The following is a 17,822-nucleotide window of genomic DNA, read 5'->3' on the forward strand; positions in this document are numbered from 1 at the left end:
TGGGCAGCCTGTTCCAGTGCCCAATGACCCCTTCTGTGAAAAATTTTTTCCTAATGTCCAGCCTAAATCTCCCCTCAACCTGGCCTCAATCTCCACCTAAATCTGGCCTCAAGGTGGAGCTTGAGGCCATTTCCTCTTGTCCTGTCCCCTCTCACTTGGGAGAAGAGGCCAGCACCCTCCTCTCTACAACCTCCTTTCAGGTAGTTGTAGAGAGCAATGAGGTCACCTCTCAGCCTCCTCTTCTCAAGGCTAAACAACCCCAGCTCTCTCAGCCGTTCCTCATAAGGCCTGTTCTCCAGCCCCTTCACCAGCTTTGTTGCTCTTCTCTGGACTCGCTCCAGAGCCTCAACATCCTTCTTGTGGTGAGGGGCCCAGAACTGAACACAGAATTTAAGCAGCGGTCTCACCAGTGCCGAGTACAGAGGGAGAATAACCTCCCTGGACCTGCTGGCCACACCGTTTCTGATACAAGCCAAGATGCCATTGGCCTTCTTGGCCACCTGGGCACACTGCTGGCTCATGTTCAGTCGGCTGTCAACCAACACCCCCAGGTTCCTCTCCTCCAGGCAGCTTTCTAGACAGACTTCTCCTAGTCTGTAGCACTGCACAGGGTTGTTGTGCCCCAAGTGCAGGACCCGCCACTTGACCTTGTTAAACCTCATGCCATTGGTCTCAGCCCAGCGGTCCAGCCTGTTCAGATCCCTTTGCAGAGCCTCCCTACCCTCCAGCAGATCAACACTTCCACCCAGCTTAGTGTCGTCTGCAAACTTGCTAAGGGTGCACTCAATGCCTTCAGGTCATTGATAAAGACATTGAACAGGGCTGGACCCAGCCCTGAGCCCTGGGGAACCCCACTTGTCACTGGCCTCCAGCTGGATTTAACACTATTTCCCACCACTCTCTGGGCCCGGCCATCCAACCAGTTTTCCACCCAGGAGAGTGTGCGCCTGTCCAGCCCAGAGGCTGACAGTTTCTCAAGCAGAATGCTGTGAGAAACTGTGTCAAAGGCTTTACTGAAGTCCAGGAAGATACATCCACAGCCTTTCCCTCATCCAGCAGCCGAGTCACTTTGTCATAGAAGGTTATCAGGTTAGTCTGGCAAGACCTGCCTTTTGTGAACTGGTGTTGACTGGGCCTGATCACCCGGTTCTCTTGCATGTGCTTCATGATAGCACTCAAGATCACCTGCTCCATGACTTTCCGTGGCACTGAGGTCAGACTGACAGGCCTGTAGTTTCCTGGGTCCTCCCTGCGACCCTTCTTGTAGATGGGCACAACATCAGCCAGCCTCCAGTCCAGTGGAACTTCCCCAGTCTTCCAGGACTGTTGGAAGATGATGGAAAGGGGTTTGGCCAGCACATCCGCCAGCTCCTTCAATACCCTTGGATGAATCTCATCCGGTCCCATAGACTTGTGGGTGTCTAGTCGGGCTAGCAAGGCTCTGACCACCTCCTCTTGGATCATGGGAGCCTCATTATGCTCCTCTAGCTCCTGGGTTTGTACACAGACAGAACAACTTTCTTTACAATTAAAGACTGAGGCAAGGAAGGCATTAAGTACCTCAGCCTTTTCCTCATCCCCTGTCACCGTTGTTCCTTCTGTGTCCAATAGGGACTGTATGGTCTCCCTAGTCCTCCTTTTATTATTTATATATTTATAGCAGGATTTTTTGTTATCTTTCACAGACTTTGCCAATCTGATTTCTAGTTGAGCCTTAGCCCTTCTGATTTTTTCTCTACACAATCTCACTTCCCTCCTGATGTTCCACCCAAGAGGCCTGTCCCCTCTTCCAGAGCCCATAAACATTTCTCTTCTTCTTGATATCCCTCAAGATCTCTCTGTTCAACCAAGCTGGTTTTCTCCCCTGCCAGCCTTTTTTCCAGAACATGGGGATGGCTTTTTCCTGAGCTGCTAGGATTTCCTTTTTGAAGAGCTCCCAGCCCTCATGGGCTCCCTTGCCCTTAAGTACTGTCTCCCATGAGACTTTGCCAACCAGCCTTCTGAAGAGTTCAAAGTCTGCCCTCTGGAAATTTAATGCTACTGTCCTGCTAACCACACTCTCCACTTAACAGCAGACAGCAGGAATATTCAGATGTTGTGGAGCACTCAGCTCTGAATTTGTGCATGACAACCCCGTAGAGATTATCCTTGAGTTCCTTTAGGTTTAAGGGGAATTTGGAGTATTCTGAACTTCAGAGGAGCCCTCACCACTTTGCAAGACTCAAGAGGATATCACAAATTCTATAAAGAGTTGTTAAAAATTAGAGTCCTCAGACTATCTACCAAAAATGAACTGTCTAGCCTTTCTTGTAAAAAGGTCTTGCGAAAAAAAAAATTGCTTTTATCCTGCTGTTTTTTTCTTTTTTAACTGTTTTTGTAAATGACTGTCTGGGATGGTGCAACAGAGGTACAACAGAGCTGTTACTCACGTGAAGTTTGGCATTGATTTTGGGATTATCCTCAGAATGTTGAATGAAAACAGCATTCCTCATAATCTGAATACAACAGCAGCATAATAATTTTTTAATTATTCTGATCTGACCTGTGACCAAGAGGCTGCAATATCTGACCTTAACTTTACATTGTACTGTTTTCGCTCTAGCCCCCAAATATTGCTTGTTTACATCAAAACAAACAAACAAGCAAAGACTCCCAAAGCCAAACACTTAAATGCTTGATTTTGGCAGAATATGCCTGAACCATTTGTTTATGTTCACTGAAAAACATGTGGTCTGGCCCACAAAACTGCACTAAGTTCACCAGAGTGGTTATGAAATTTCATCAGCAGCCTATAACCAAAAGTGATAACCAAGCAATTATTAACTTAATTGTTAATGGTAGCGTTAAACTGTGAAACTAAGAAAGAGTATTCAATAAGATGTTCTCATTTTATGAAATCATGCGTGTTGAGAGAGAAGAAAAGACACTATTTCTCTCGTGTGTGTGTGCGTGTGTGTGTGTATTTCCCAAACTGGAGACAGTGAACCCCATTTTTCCATTTTTTGTTTTATGAAACTGGATCTGGTATATTAGGATCTAGCCCCATGCCACCATGCTTATAGAAATGTTCTAATAGATTTTCCCACATTATTATTGCAAATGCTTTCTGTAAGTACCAAATCCCGTCACTGGCTTTGATTTATTAATGAGAAGTTCAATGTTGAAGTCTTCTAAGTAACAGAGTAAGAAACTGGGGATGAAGGTGTGGAGGACTATCCTTATGTGGCATATGTAATTTTATGCTTTTCATTTCAGTTTTTGTATGAGGCTTCCTTTTCTACACTTAGAGTACTTCCCTCTTTGTATATAGTTATACCTTACACTGTGAAAAAGAAAGAGGATGAGCAAGAGACTTATTGCTGTTAATATTTCGTTCATGAAACAGAAACACAAGTCAGACATTGTAATGGGAAAACAATTTTACAAGTTTGCTTAAAACAACAAAAAGTACAACAAATATAAATCATGAAAGATGTTGAAGCCTTTTGACCACATTGTCTAACACAGGACTACGTCATGACTTCTTTGAGCTTGCCTTTTACTTCCTTTGGAATGCTGAACGGAGCTCTGCCTTTGAGCTCCAGGGAACATGTCTACTGTCCACTTCTGTTATTCAAGTCCCTTCACTGTGATAGTCCTGTGTTGGACTGGTCTGGTTTTGGTGTCATCTTTATATGGAAGGCAGCCACCTCTGTGGCTTCTCAATTCAGCCTCTAAATCAGCCAGAGGAATCACAGTCAAATTGCATTATCACCAATTTACGTGCTTTACAAAGCCCCTCTGAACTGAACTTGCTCACCATGCCTCAGTCTCAGATTAAGCTGCGTTGCTTCAGGTGATTAGGATGACTGTTAAAAAACTTTTAGACTAAATCACTCAAAACACCAATACAGAAAGCTAGAAGGTTCAAATATTTTCTCAAATTCCATTATTCCCCCTAAGGCAAGAACAAAATAGAAAATTAGTGTTGTGGACTGGCTAGGATAACTGGCCAGCAGAAATCAGCTCTTTCAGCTATAATCTGCACAGAATCCACTACCAAGGGCAAAAAAAGCAGAAGCTTCACAAATGAGATGACCAAAACTATTCCACAGGACCAAGGGCGACTGCAAATACACCAAAACTTCTGCATGTCTCCTGTGAATATCATTCATAACAACCTTCTTCTCTATGGACAGACCAATATGCTCCCAGGTAAGAGAATTCACCTTTGAGCAAAGCCACTCAGTGCCCAAAGTGGGCATTAAATCCCCACTGCAAAATATCTATTAACCTTAATTTAATAATGGCAATACCTACGAAATTAATGTAAAAACCCCAAGATCCTATTGTCATAGATGCTGTCTAAAAATAAAATCAACAAAACGAAAAGGCAATGTTTGCTGCCAAAAAAAAATTATTAAAATGATGAAATCCAAACAAGGTTGGCATCAAAGCTTCATAGTTCTTAATACTGACTGATATTTGAAATAGGTAGACTTGGGGAACTTACACACAGTACCAAAAAAAGGTTAGAAAAAAAGAAAAGGAAAAATTACAAAGAACAATTTGTCAGAGGAATAGAAAATAACATGTCTAAGAAAATGTATATGTTGTCTTAAATGAAAACCTGACAGTGGATTTCAGATCAGCAGTATTTTAAAGAAACATGTAAGTTTAACAGCAACACAACTCTGGATCCAAAAAGCATCTACCCAATTGTTTCAAATTGTATTCTTAGAAGAGCACATGAATGTAAATCGCATAAGATCATGCTCAGCCTATTTTCATGAACAAACTGTTTAAGCCACAGGAAAATAGACAAAAAAATATAACAATAGGTTTTAGAAGAGGCTTCATGAGTAATGCATGAAACTTCAGACAAATAACCTCTGCCTTTGTTTTAGGGTCAGCAGACAGAATGAAAATACAGAAAGGAACTCAAAGATAGGTCCCTAAGAATGATGATGCTTTCCAAGCATTGTGGTTTGCTTTGTCAAGGACACATGAAGGACACTGATATAGGTAGCTTAGGTACCAGTTTTCTTCTAGGTCTCTCATCAAAGGTTCTAGACAAAGTTCATGTGAGTTAAGAAGATCCTCCCATGTACTGATGACTGGGTAACAGAGATTGGTCCTGTAACTTGTTCTTGCAATGAATGAGGGATCCGTGGAATTCCTCAGGCATGTCTGCTAAGACATGAGTTGTTAACCAGACCCCCAGATGAACAGGATAAAGGCTCAACCATGACCTTACCAAGTTCACAAATGAAAAAATTATAAATGGTAGATAAAAATGAAACTGTCTGTGAAAGCATTCAAGGCTTGGCAGACAAAATTCAAGTTCAGTAAAAAAAGCCAAACCCTGTAGGAAAACCCAACTAATTATATATACTAATTATACATGAAAATGTCTTCCACATTACCTACTACTATTCAGATTGGTAGTAGGGTTGTTATAGGCGTTCCTCTGAAAACATCAGTTCCGTGTGCAGCACCATTTAAAAAGATTAATGGAGTATTACAGAGAGGAAGGAAAAAGGAGAGAACATTATACAGCAAGTAGAATAAATTTGTGTCCTGATCTTTATTTTATGATCTTTAATATAGCGTGTTATTCCCTTTCCTCAGTGTATATATTTATCCATCATATAATTAATCTACTTTTATTATATAAATATTAAATAATTTTATTACATGACACATTTACTGATAGGAAATGCATATTTCTAAGGTATACATTTATATATTTAAATACTGGTCACAAATGTATTTATGTATAATATAAAGATTATAAATATATATAACCACAGTGGTACCAGAAAAAGCAAAGAGAAAGGAAATAAGGAGAATGCTTGTATGGACCATCATCAATAAAAGTAAAGATTAAATACAGTACGACAACTAAGAAAGAGGCAAATGTTGATGGCAGAGGTCTCAAAAATAGAAATAGCAGAGAAAAGAGGTAAAACGTAGTAATAATTACCCACTTCTTACAGCGGGGAGACCAGAAGGAATCAGTGAAAATATTGCACCATGGGTTTAAAAATGAGATGTATTCCTTATTTTACACAGTACATAGTTCATTGTGGAATTCATCTCATGAGCTAAATGTTGTAAAAGCATAAAAGAGCCTACAGAAATTTCTGAAGACTGGTTCTTTTGCGTCATTAGACACAGCAGTCAAATGCAACATAAGGGTAAAGAAGGATGATCTGCAAGCAAAGGGTAACATTGATCTGTTTCTTGCACTTTTTCCTTCGGTATCTGAAACCAGTTTCTGAATGAAATCTGAATGAAGCAGACTTTTTGTTTCATCTAGTATAGCAGTTCCGAAGTACTTATTGATTCAATTTGTTGATTAGGAGAATGATCACGTTCTAAGTACTATTATCTGAAACAACTTAAATAATTGAACATAAAAAAATAGTAGATATGAAATAGAATCCGTACATTGCTTTCAAAAAGGCTACTATATGGCTTTCCATAAATTTTACAATATTTCTCAAAACAAGAGAAAGAGAGGAGAATTTTTTTGAACTTGTCATAAGATCCAGTCAAGATAAATAATGATTAGGTCTCTTTTCAGGCAGGTCATTACTTGTGAGCTTGACCTAGAAGTTATTAAAACAACTGTGTATTTTTTGGAAATCAGTAAATCAGAACGGGTGATTTTTATGACTATCACTAAAAAAAGAAAGTACTGAATGCAAACATAGGTTGATAAAAGTCATTGTTACAGACAATGTTACAGAAGCTAATTTCCAGCTAAATCCAATCTGCATTTCACAGAAGTGACCTCAGGAAGGAATATATCTCAAGAGGTAGTTTTGTTTTGTGATGAAGGGACCATATTCCAATGATCTCCTCTAGATTTAGTGAAGTATTTTGGTTGTTTGATAACACAAAACTTGACTCAGTCACAACTAAACTTTAAATCCTGCTATTCTTGTGCACTCAGACTTAATTCTAGCTCATCTGCTCCCAGGAGCACCACTGTAACCCTGATCTACCAGTGGCTCCAAGACTAGATCCTTCATCAATTCCTGCCTGGCCTAAAGCCTTCTCCCAGATGAGGCACAATCTCCTCTGGAAACTTTTATCAGCATCAGAACTAAATTACACAGAGGACCCTTACTGTCATCATTCCCAATCCTGATATGGTAACATCTCTAAACTCCAATAATAGGCCAGTCATAAACTAGCTGCTAGAGCAGATTTGCATCTTACGGCCTGTGCCCTAAAGCAAGTTTTGAAGTAATTTCTTATTTCATTCCATGAGGTAAATCACTGTATGCTCCTAGTTCAAAAGTGATTGTTTAATACAATCTTGGCCCTAGGCTGACCAGGTCCATCAACCTCTCTGCCAGCCTCCTGCCTGTACATGCATTATCTCCTGAATGCCCTTGCAAGTCTCAGGAAGTCTAGGCTACCCCAACCTTATTTTCTTTTGTTAACCAAATGCTTTTCTCTCACCAAGAGTTTCTGCCAGTGGTAGATCGCAATGGTGACAGGAACGGTCTGGCTAGCTCTAGTGCTCTGTGTAACTCAGTATCCAGTTTTGAGCTCCATCTTAAGCATTTTGGCTGATAGGTGGTCAAAATCCTAATCCCAGCAATAATTCTACTCAAGGGAACCCAGTCTGCACCATTTCTAAATCAACCAGGTGTACCTCGGTGACCAGCAAAAAAAATAGCCAGGTAGTCTCTTCCAGCAGCAGCCCTTAGCCAAAGCTTGAGCTAAAGCAGAGTCAGTTTTCTAACTTCAGCTGAAGTCTTATCTAAGCAAACTCATTTTCTCAAAATCAACTGCATGTTTTTCAGACAGTGTTTCTCTCTAAAAGTGATAACACAGGGCACTGATATCCCATCTAACAGTATTGATTCACCCTTCTCCAGCCACTCTGGAGAAAATGATCCTAAAACTACAGTTCTGCTACATCTACAGATTCATTTAGATATGTTTGCATAAAAACTGCCTTGTCCCAGGGTAGCAAATCCAGACACTCAAAGAGATCTCACTTTGTAAGGAAAACGTGGTAATACTACAGATAAGCCTTTCATCTGCTTTTTTAAAGAAAAGTCCCTCCACAAGCTGAGGGCAAAATAGTCATGGCTACTGGAAGTATGGAAAGCAGTTGCCAAGACTGACATACTGAGAAGTAAGCATTCATTTTGGCACTCTTGTATTAGCCTTATTTGTACATAAATGCCTATATCCAATAAAGTGTAGTAAATGAAATATCCAGAAGCTAAAAAAAAAAAAAAGATAGAAAATAATTAAATAGCATAAAATAATATCCTTGTTGCATGAAGTAGTATCTAAAATATCTTCTACAGTTCCTTATTAAAAACCTGTAATTCAAATACATGGAATTTTTAAGTGCATGATCCAAGGCAAAATCTAATGTTAACCTTAGATCCTACACCTGTAAACAGCAGCTTTGTTAGTGCATTTTTCTATATCCACTTAAAGACAACATATATGTCAATAAATTAATACTTGCTGAGTTATGCAACTCTTACTTTCAAAAGATGCAAACACATAGCAGAATTATTAAAACAGTTTTATCCCAACTCAACAGCATTTATTCTGCCTATGCCTAGTCAGATTGCATACTCATATTAGCCAGACAGTAAATACAAGCAGGGTACTGCCTTTCATTTAACCAGTGCTTCTTACCTTTGTTAAAGAAGAAAACTCAATGCAAGCACCAAATGATACACCAAATGATAAAGGTATTTACCACGTCATAAAAGATAACAGCTGTAAATACCAGGAACACAGTTCAACCATCTTGTTACCATTTCGGGGCCACTGGTCTACATGACCAGGTGGTTCTCAACAGGTTTGTTCTAACTAATTAGGCTGCCTTAAATCCATAGATAGAATAAATGATGCAAAGTGAGCAATACTGTTTACATCACATGGATATTCATCATCTAGATATCACCTGTAATACAGGTAAAGTGTTCTACACCTTTGAATTGACCAACATCTGTTTTATTAGGGCATTTCCATTCTCCCCTTCAAAGAGAAATGAATGCATTCTTCGGGTGAGGCTTCCCCATTGTGAACTAGTCCTGATAATTTCAGCTTACTTTTTGTGCGGCTTGCATACCAAGATGGGTAGGGGACAGCCTACATGGATCTGCTGCTTCCTGAGCTAATCCATTCCAGCCTAGCCCAGCTTAATCCCACCTAATCACTTCTCACATTTTCCAGTTCACTGTTCAAACTTCCAGCTGCCATCAGCTCTAGGTTAAAGTAAATGTCATCTACCTCTGGGGCTCATGGTGAAAATTTTATGTAGTCCTGGATATGATACAGGTTTTACAGTTTTACAGCTGAAATCCTTCAAGTTCCTTGGACCTACTGGAAAAGGATTTATTTTATTTTAATTCCCAAGTGTTCATTTTTGTATGTGTACTTTCCTACAGAATGTGTGCATTGCTTCCAGCAATGTGTTTTTTATTACCTGGAAGACTAGAAATGCTCTAATGGGAGGAAACAATTTTACTCATATAGGCAATGCAACACAAAGCAGAACCTCAAAATGACACCATGACCTCTCAAACAAAGTCATCCCATTTATTTTGGAGCTTGAGAACCTCATTCTTTACTCCTTTACAGTCTTCTCTGCAGTTAAACTAGTATAACATCCACAAATTATGGGCCAAAGATACAGATTTTCTTTCTTTTTGCTTGTCACAGACAAAGCAAGCTGTGTGTCCTTAATTTATATGTACCTCAGCAGCACATATAGAAAGTAATCTTCCTTTTTTTATAATGAGCTCATCTTTCCCCTTTAGGGCACACATTGGGTACAGCTTTCTTGGCACAAACTCAAGCCTCTTTCTTGAAGAGTGTCCAATGAGGTTTTCATCAGATATACAACTATAAAGAATGTAATGTAGAGTTTAAGAGGTAACCTGGCTTTGTGGTAAAGTCTACTGGAAAAATAAGATCCCTCATCTTTCTAATGCATCTTGCCTTGCTTTATCTTACTCTAAGAGGTTGATGACCAATGACCCTCACCTTGATAGTGAAGTCTGCAGTGAGAGGCCCAGGTATTCTTAGTATCTCCTTGTCAGGAAACTTCTGGAAGTCAATGCTAGAATTGTCCACAAGGAAGGAGCCTGTGAAGCTGAGGCTGTTTTCATTCTTCACACCTTGGAGAGTCTTGGTTTCCAAAACTGACAAATACAAACAAATTATCAGGATACTAGAGCATTGTAATCTGAAGTACAAGTAAGTGAAAGCAGCAAAAGAAAACCAACACAAAACAGTGGTGATGCACATTTGCCTCCTGAATTAGTGATAACACCATTTTTTTGTTCTTTTCCACATTTTATTCATATTCCCATGTATTCCTTTTCTTTTTACTCCTCCATCTGCTTTTTGGCTTTGTTCAACCTTTAGATTTCTAGCTCCGCATTCACCTCCTCACCCACAGGTCATGTTTGTACTCTCTTCCAGACATTAATACATTCCTAGTTAGGCCTATTTGCTGTCATTTAACTCACACTGAGTAAGTCACGCTCCTGTGTGGAGCATGACTCGGATTTTTGCCCGTGAGTGCTAGCTTTGTTAAGTTGCTGTTCCCTCTTTCAGTTCAAAGGTGAATCACTAACCATATGTTGCTGTGGTAGACACTTACAAAAAAAAGAAAGCTGGATATCCAGGAAAGAAAGATCAGTATGATCGCAATCCTTCCTCCTCTCCAGAAGTAGTCTGATCCATCCCAGCAGAGTAGAATGTGCAGGCGAGTGCTGAATCCTCCCCAGCTCTCCCTCTGGCTCCCACAGCTCCCCAGAAACGGGCCTTAATTCAGATACCATGTGGTACCAGTTACTTCTGATTGTTGAATCATAATAAATGTACTAAATAATTTATTAAATGGAAAACAACAGTCAGAAAGTAGATCTGTTCCAGCATCTAGTTAGCCTTTCCACTACCTGCAGATTATGCTTTACAGCAAATTTACCAGTAAACTGTTTCTCGTGTTTACTTCAAGGTAACAACACATTTCATTATGAAAGATTGTAAAGCTGTAATCCTTTCACATGTATTTGTGAAATTATGCACAAAATGTTCTTTCACATGGAGAGGTAGCTAAGGCAAAATGTGAAGGACAGGGACATACTATTAAACTATGACGGGACTATATTTTCAGAAACAGTAAGTGGGAGAAATGTTTTTCTTAGCAGGTATTCAGTTGTTACTTACGGGGGAAAAACATAATTGTAATTACGAGGGGTCATGGGAATTAATTCATGAAGGAAGTTGCTGAGGCAGTACACTAAGAACCTGCTCTATTGAATTCCTTCATTTTCAGTAAGACTACTCCCTTCCTTTGTGATGCACTGGGCCATATATTTATTTATGGGCAAGGATGCATGCATCAGGCATAAAGATGATTTTAGGACTTGTGTATATATAATTGGCCTTTTGTTGACTTCTCACACAACTGAAGTTCGCAGGGCAAAATACTCCCTCCTCCCAACTGATTGTAGCTCATTCATATGTAAAAATCCTTTCTGGATGTGTGAACAGAAAGACTCATGGAAACCTCTAAACCAAAAAAGAGTGTGCATTTGGACTTACTCATATCTACACAGAGCAGCTAATCTAAATCTCAACCAGTGACTCAGGCAGACCTCAATGATTCAAATCTCTTTGTCCTGAAATCTGGTACGGTCTGAGTGGAGACAACTATAGATCAACCTCTTCTACTAAAATCTCATTTCTCTTCAAGGTATCTAACAGCTCAGTTTTGCAGAAAAAATAATAAAGTTTGAAATTCTTCTACCCTGGAAGAGAACATCGATATTGGGAAAGAAGAGAGGAGAGAAAGGAAGAGTGCAAATCATTTACTGGGAAAGTAATAACAACCATACTGAAGCAGCTCAGGAATACCCAAAAGGCCACTTAAAACTGAAGTACAGGCAGCATTTGAACTTCTAAGAAAAACATTATATATAATGATCTGGGATCAGAAGCAACCAGACAAATGAGCTCCTCACTGGATGTTGGCTGTAACAGAAAAGTGCAAGACCTTCGTGCTTTCACAATTTTATACTGAGTATGACATATACGTGATGGAATACTCTGTTGGTCAGTCTAGGGTCACCTGTCCTATTTGCCACTCCTTGCAGGTGCGGCTCCTTTTCCGCCAGTCTGAGGATGGCATTGGCCAAGTACAAGCATTGGCCTTTTTATGCATACCAAAGTCCTGTGTTACGACTTTAGAGAAAAGCACTGTCTCAAAAAACATGCAGTTAGCTTTCAGAAAGTTGAAGTTCCTTTACTGCAACCAAATTAGTCACAAGACTGACTCTAATTTACTTCAAAATACAACGGCTTATAATTTGCTGGTCTTTATTCACAGGTCTAAATATAAAGATCCATTACAGCTTGGTTGGGCAGGGAAATCTTGAGGGACATCAAAAAGAAGAGGAATGTCTACGAGCTTTGGAAGAAGGGGCAGGTGTCTTGGGTGGACTACAGGGAGGAAGTGAGATTGTGCAGAATAAAAATCAGGAGGGCTAAAGCCCAGCTAGAGCTCAGATTGGCTAAGTTGGTGAAACATAACAGAAAATCTTTCTATAAATACATAAACAATAAAAGGAAGACAAGGGAGAATACTCAGTCCATGTCGGATGCAAATGGAACAACTGTGACAAAGGATGAGGACAAGGCTGAGGTACTTAATGCTTTCTTTGCCTCAGTCTTTAATTGTAAAGAAAGCTGTTTCTTGTGTGTACATACCCAGGAGCTAAAGGAGCAGAACAAAGCTCCTGTGATCCAAGAGGAGGTGGTTAGGGTCTTGCTTGGCCAGCTAGACACTCACAAGTCTATGGGGCTGGATGGGACCCACCCAAGAGTATTGAGGGAGCTGGTGGATGTGCTGGCCCTTTCCCTCATCTTCCAACAGTCCTGGAAGACTGGGGAAGTCCCACAGCACTGGAGGCTGGCTGATGTTGTGCCCATCTACAAGAAGGGTCGCAGGGAGGACCTAGGAAACTACACGCCTGTCAGTCTGACCTCAGTGCCAGGGAAGGTCATGGAGCAGGTGATCTTGAGTGCTATCATGAAGCACATGCAAGAGAACCGGGTGATCAGGCCCAGTCAACATGGGTTCACAAAAGGCAGGTCTTGCCAAACTAACCTGATCGCCTTCTATGACAAAGTGACTTGGCTGCTGGATAAGGGAAAGGCTGTGGATGTATCTTCCTGGACTTCAGTAAAGCCTTTGACACAGTTTCTCACAGCATTCTACTTGAGAAACTGTCAGCCTCTGGCCTGGACAGGCGCACACTCTCCTGGGTGGAAAACTGGTTGGATGGCTGGGCCCAGAGAGTGGTGGGAAATGGTGTTAAATCCAGCTGGAGGCCAGTGACAAGTGGGGTTCCCCAGGGCTCAGGGCTGGGTCCAGCCCTGTTCAATGTCTGTATCAATGACCTGGATGAAGGCATCAAGTGCACCCTTAGCAAGTTTGCGGACGACGCTAAGCTGAGTGGAAGCATTGATCTGCTGGAGTGTAGGGAGGCTCTGCAAAGGGATCTGAACAGGCTGGACCAATGGGCAGAGTCAAATGGCATGAGGTTTAACAAGGCCAAATGCCGGGTCCTGCACTTGGGGCACAACAACCCTATGCAGTGCTACAGACTAGGAGAAGTCTGTCTAGAAAGCTGCCTGGAGGAGAGGGACCTGGGGGTGTTGGTTGACAGCCGAATGAACATGAGCCAGCAGTGTGCCCAGGTGGCCAAGAACGCCAATGGCATCTTGGCTTGTATCAGAAACGGCGTGACCAGCATGTCCAGGGAGGTTATTCTCCCTCTGTACTCGGCACTGGTGAGACCGCTGCTCGAATACTGTGTTCAGTTCTGGGCCCCTCACCACAAGAAGGATGTTGAGGCTCTGGAGCGAGTCCAGAGAAGAGCAACAAAGCTGGTGAAGGGGCTGGAGAGCAGGTCTTATGAGGAGCAGCTGAGAGAGCTGGGGTTGTTTAGCCTTGAGAAGAGGAGGCTGAGGGGAGACCTCATTGCTCTACCTGAAAGGAGGTTGTGGAGAGAAGGGTGCTGGCCTCTTCTCCCAAGTGAGAGGGGACAGGACAAGAGGGAATGACCTCAAGCTCTGCCAGGGGAGGTTCAGGGTGGACATCAGAAAAATAATTCTTCATGGAAAGGGTCACTGGGCACTGGAACAGGCTGCCCAGGGAGATGGTTGAGTCACCAACCCTGGAGGCATTAAAAGACAGGTAGATGAGGTGCTGAGGGGCATGGTTTAATGATAGGAATGGTTGGACTTGATGATCCTGTGGGTCTTTTCCAACCTAGTGATTCTGTGATTGTGCGATTAAAAGGGCATGGCGTGTTTACTGCTTTCTCAACACAAGCACTGAGCTACAGAACAGGACTGATGAACAACCCCTTATTTTGCCACTCAGTGGAAGTTCTTTGGGTGAAACATATCTGGAGAGACTAGGAACGATTTGGTGTTTCACCTCTTCGCTGACACTAGTGTTTTTATTTACACTGGCAAGCATAGAGGACTCTTAACTGGTCTGTGCAGCAGGGAAGTCCTACTACCTTTTGAAAAAGGAGCAGGGCAGCCCTACATATCTGGAGATAATTTGTGGTTCTGATGAGGTTATGCAGTACAGTTTGTGTCTCCTCTACCAGTAAATCCCATTCACCAGGACTCTAGTGTTTATTTGCTGCTGCTGAAAAAAAAGAGCAGCTTGTGAGAAGCTGCTGCTTTGGAAGGTAAGGAAAAAGGATGCAAGGAGTTTTTATTAACGAAAGAAATTAATTTCCCTTCAGGTCTCCCAGCATTTTCTCAAATTCTGAGACTCTTTTCCCAGAGAAGAGGTATACACAGCTCCCTATCACAAGAAGCAGGGAAGTTTTACAGTCATCAACCAAACAGGCTAACAGCATTCAATGGGCTTACCTGCTTGGAGCAATGTCACTACTAAGAAGCATGGTTTGACTAGTGCATGCTGTTTGAGATCTTTAGCCCGTGATATTCAGTATATGCGCGTGCGTGTGTGCACCTACAGGAATGAGATCATAAGAGAAGCATGTTCATGAGCAGCTTGATGGCTAAGCTCAGCTATAGGGAAGCTTATACTTTTACTGCTTTTGATATTTCTTCACCCAGTGGGATCTATTGTATTAATTTTAAACAAAAGTACTTGGCACCAGGCAAACCAGACAAAGGATAAGCAAACAGAAATAGCTGAAAAATTATGGAGGGTTAAAGGATTCTACAATGTTGGCCAGGCTGTGCTATGAAAAGAACATATACCACTGATGAAACTCTGTCTGAGGAGAGCTTCTGAGGGCAAGACTCATTCTGATGTCAAAACCAGTGATCTGAGAGAGGGAAACCAGACACCACAGTGTAAACAGAGCACTGGGTTGGCAAGGGTTTCTTAAACAAATGTACACTATCTTTTTCTACTTACATAAATGATCAGGTCCTTTCAGCACAAGACGAACTTGCCTGCTTCCATAGGGAATAGCAACCACTGTATCATCCACTGTGGGAAGGCAAAAATACAAGGAGTAAATAAGCAAAGAAATTCCAATCTTCTGCAAATAAACAATGAAATAAGTGCTTACAAGGCAGTCAAAAGAAAAGCTTTTGGATCAATTAAACAACCCATACCATGATCAATTCCCTTCACTTGACTCTTTCACAGTTGAATTCTAGATTTTTCATGACCCTGTCCATAGTATGTAATGATCTCCCACTGCTCTCTGGCATGCCATCACTCTCACACCTTCTATTTTAATGAATAGAAGTGCTATAATTCTGCTTTCCGCACTGCTAACAGAAAGCCCCCAGAAAAACAGAAGACCATTAGATCGTCATGTAAACAGGTCTTAGAACAGGATCTTTCACTTATGAAGCCCTTGGGAGCTTTGCCAACTGGATTTAAATTGAGGTGTGAATTAGCATGTAGCTCACAGGCTGCTGTGAAAGTTAGTTAGGTCAGCATTTCTGAAAAGGTAGCAATCTCAGTAACATCCTGGAGTGAGACAGGAAGGAAAGGTGTGGAAAGATGCCAGAAAATGCTCCCAATTCTATGCCTGGGTCATGGAGTGGGTGCCCGGAGAATGCTGAGCTGTTCTAACCAGCATGCCTAGGTTCTTCATTCACCTTTCCCTGTCCTTTCTGCTTCCTTATCCTGTAACAAAAAGCTGTGAAAGGAAAAGCACGTGTGTGTAAGAGGATTTTTTTTGGGGGGAGGTGTTAGACATGAAAGCAAATTGTCTTTCTTCCAAATCTATGGACTGGGACCTTAACTTTCTGACCAGACCAAACTGTGAAAACTGTTCCAGCCTATCTAAATGAGGATTCTGCACTACCAGCAAAATAGTTATTAATATTTTCATTTTATGATAAAAAAATGAAGCGAAGCAACAGAAAGAGGGGAAAACTCCTATAATAACTCAAAAAAGTAAACTAGAATCTTTTCAAATTTTAAATTTAGACACACATCACAGGAATACTTGACACTTTCATTTTGGAGAGCTTTATGGGACGAAATATCCATATTTAAATGGGATGAAATATCCATACTTTTGTGGACTTCTAATATCCCAGAAGTGAGAGACCAAATGCAGGCAAGTCTGATAAATCTCTGAGTGTCACAAGACTTATAAGGATATAAAAGCCTGTTCATGCGCCCAGACTCTTCTGAACCTTGTCTCTATTTTCAAAATCTAATGTGATATTTTTCCTCAGCCTATCCAGAAACTTCAGTGTCTCCTACGACTTCTGTAACACTGGGCTCAAACTCTGTTCAACGTACATTCTGCCCATACATGTCTGATATCACATTAACTAGCAAAGATAGGCAGACTCCATTTCTACACAGAATTCACATTTTCTATTTGAAAAAACAAATATTCAAGTCTAACAAGATTCATTAAATACAGATATTCTAATGTTGATTGTTTTGGTACTGTTCTGGCCTCATATGCAAGACAGCCAGTAGGATAAATACTTTTTATCCATCTTAGTGAACAAAATCCATGACCATGACAGATCATTTTGCTGTATATATATCACGTTTATTGGAAAGAGTCTGGGAAAACAATAATCTTACTTTAAAAAAAATATTCATGGTCTTTCTATAAGCCATATTTAAAAACAGTCCCATATGAGCATTACAACTGACTGCCTTCCAGCTAAAAGCTCTGTGCAGGAAAATTAACAACTCACTGACATGTCACAGAAAAATCACAGTAAAAAGATCATGCAAGCTTATGCATCATACATTCTTAGCATGTCTATTGTGCCCCTGGATATGACCAGAACTATATTTCACCTATCTTCTCATTGATATCCATTTGAAATCCTAGCACACTTCATCTGAAATGCAAAGCTCAGTGGGATTCATGATTATCATAGTGCTTCTTGCTTCAGAAGCAGTAGGGACTGAAGGATAATTTCCAGAGGTTAACAGTGACAAGAAGGAGACATTTCCTGTGAAAAGACATGCGAAAGTGAGTATGGTAATATTATGGAGTCACAGCTTGTTCCAGCAACAAGCAGAAAGACAGATTGCAGAGCAGCCATGTGAAACACTATGAAGAAAAGGCATACACTCTGTTAACAGGTGATTGGTTTCCTCTAAAATGATGCACAGGGAGAGCCCTAGATAACTGAGAGGACAGTGGCCCAGGATTGTGATAAAAGTGCAAGGATTTAGGCAAAGGTACAAACATCAGACCCATGTGAGAGATCAGTTTCTTCTGGTTTTGGATACCACTTTCATCCAAATGGTCTATCTGTCAGTTCTCATGATGAAAAATGAAGTTGTT

The 17,822-nt window shown here is 41.0% G+C and overlaps 1 protein-coding gene across 3 annotated transcripts in view; it reads right to left on the reverse strand.

Annotated features, from left to right (window-relative positions):
* ADAMTSL1 (ADAMTS like 1) overlaps positions 1-17,822 on the reverse strand; it is a 173,889-nt gene that overhangs the window by 102,236 nt on the left and 53,831 nt on the right. For all 3 annotated transcript variants that reach the window (XM_069880687.1, XM_069880686.1, XM_069880690.1), the window contains exons 6-7: positions 15,455-15,529; positions 10,018-10,175 (exon numbers count right to left, since the gene is read on the reverse strand). In XM_069880687.1, coding sequence (XP_069736788.1) covers positions 10,018-10,175; positions 15,455-15,529 — 233 coding nt within the window. The remainder of the gene's footprint in view (positions 1-10,017; positions 10,176-15,454; positions 15,530-17,822) is intronic.

This window comes from Phaenicophaeus curvirostris, chromosome Z (assembly GCF_032191515.1).
Source record: "Phaenicophaeus curvirostris isolate KB17595 chromosome Z, BPBGC_Pcur_1.0, whole genome shotgun sequence".
NCBI lineage: Eukaryota > Metazoa > Chordata > Aves > Cuculiformes > Cuculidae > Phaenicophaeus > Phaenicophaeus curvirostris.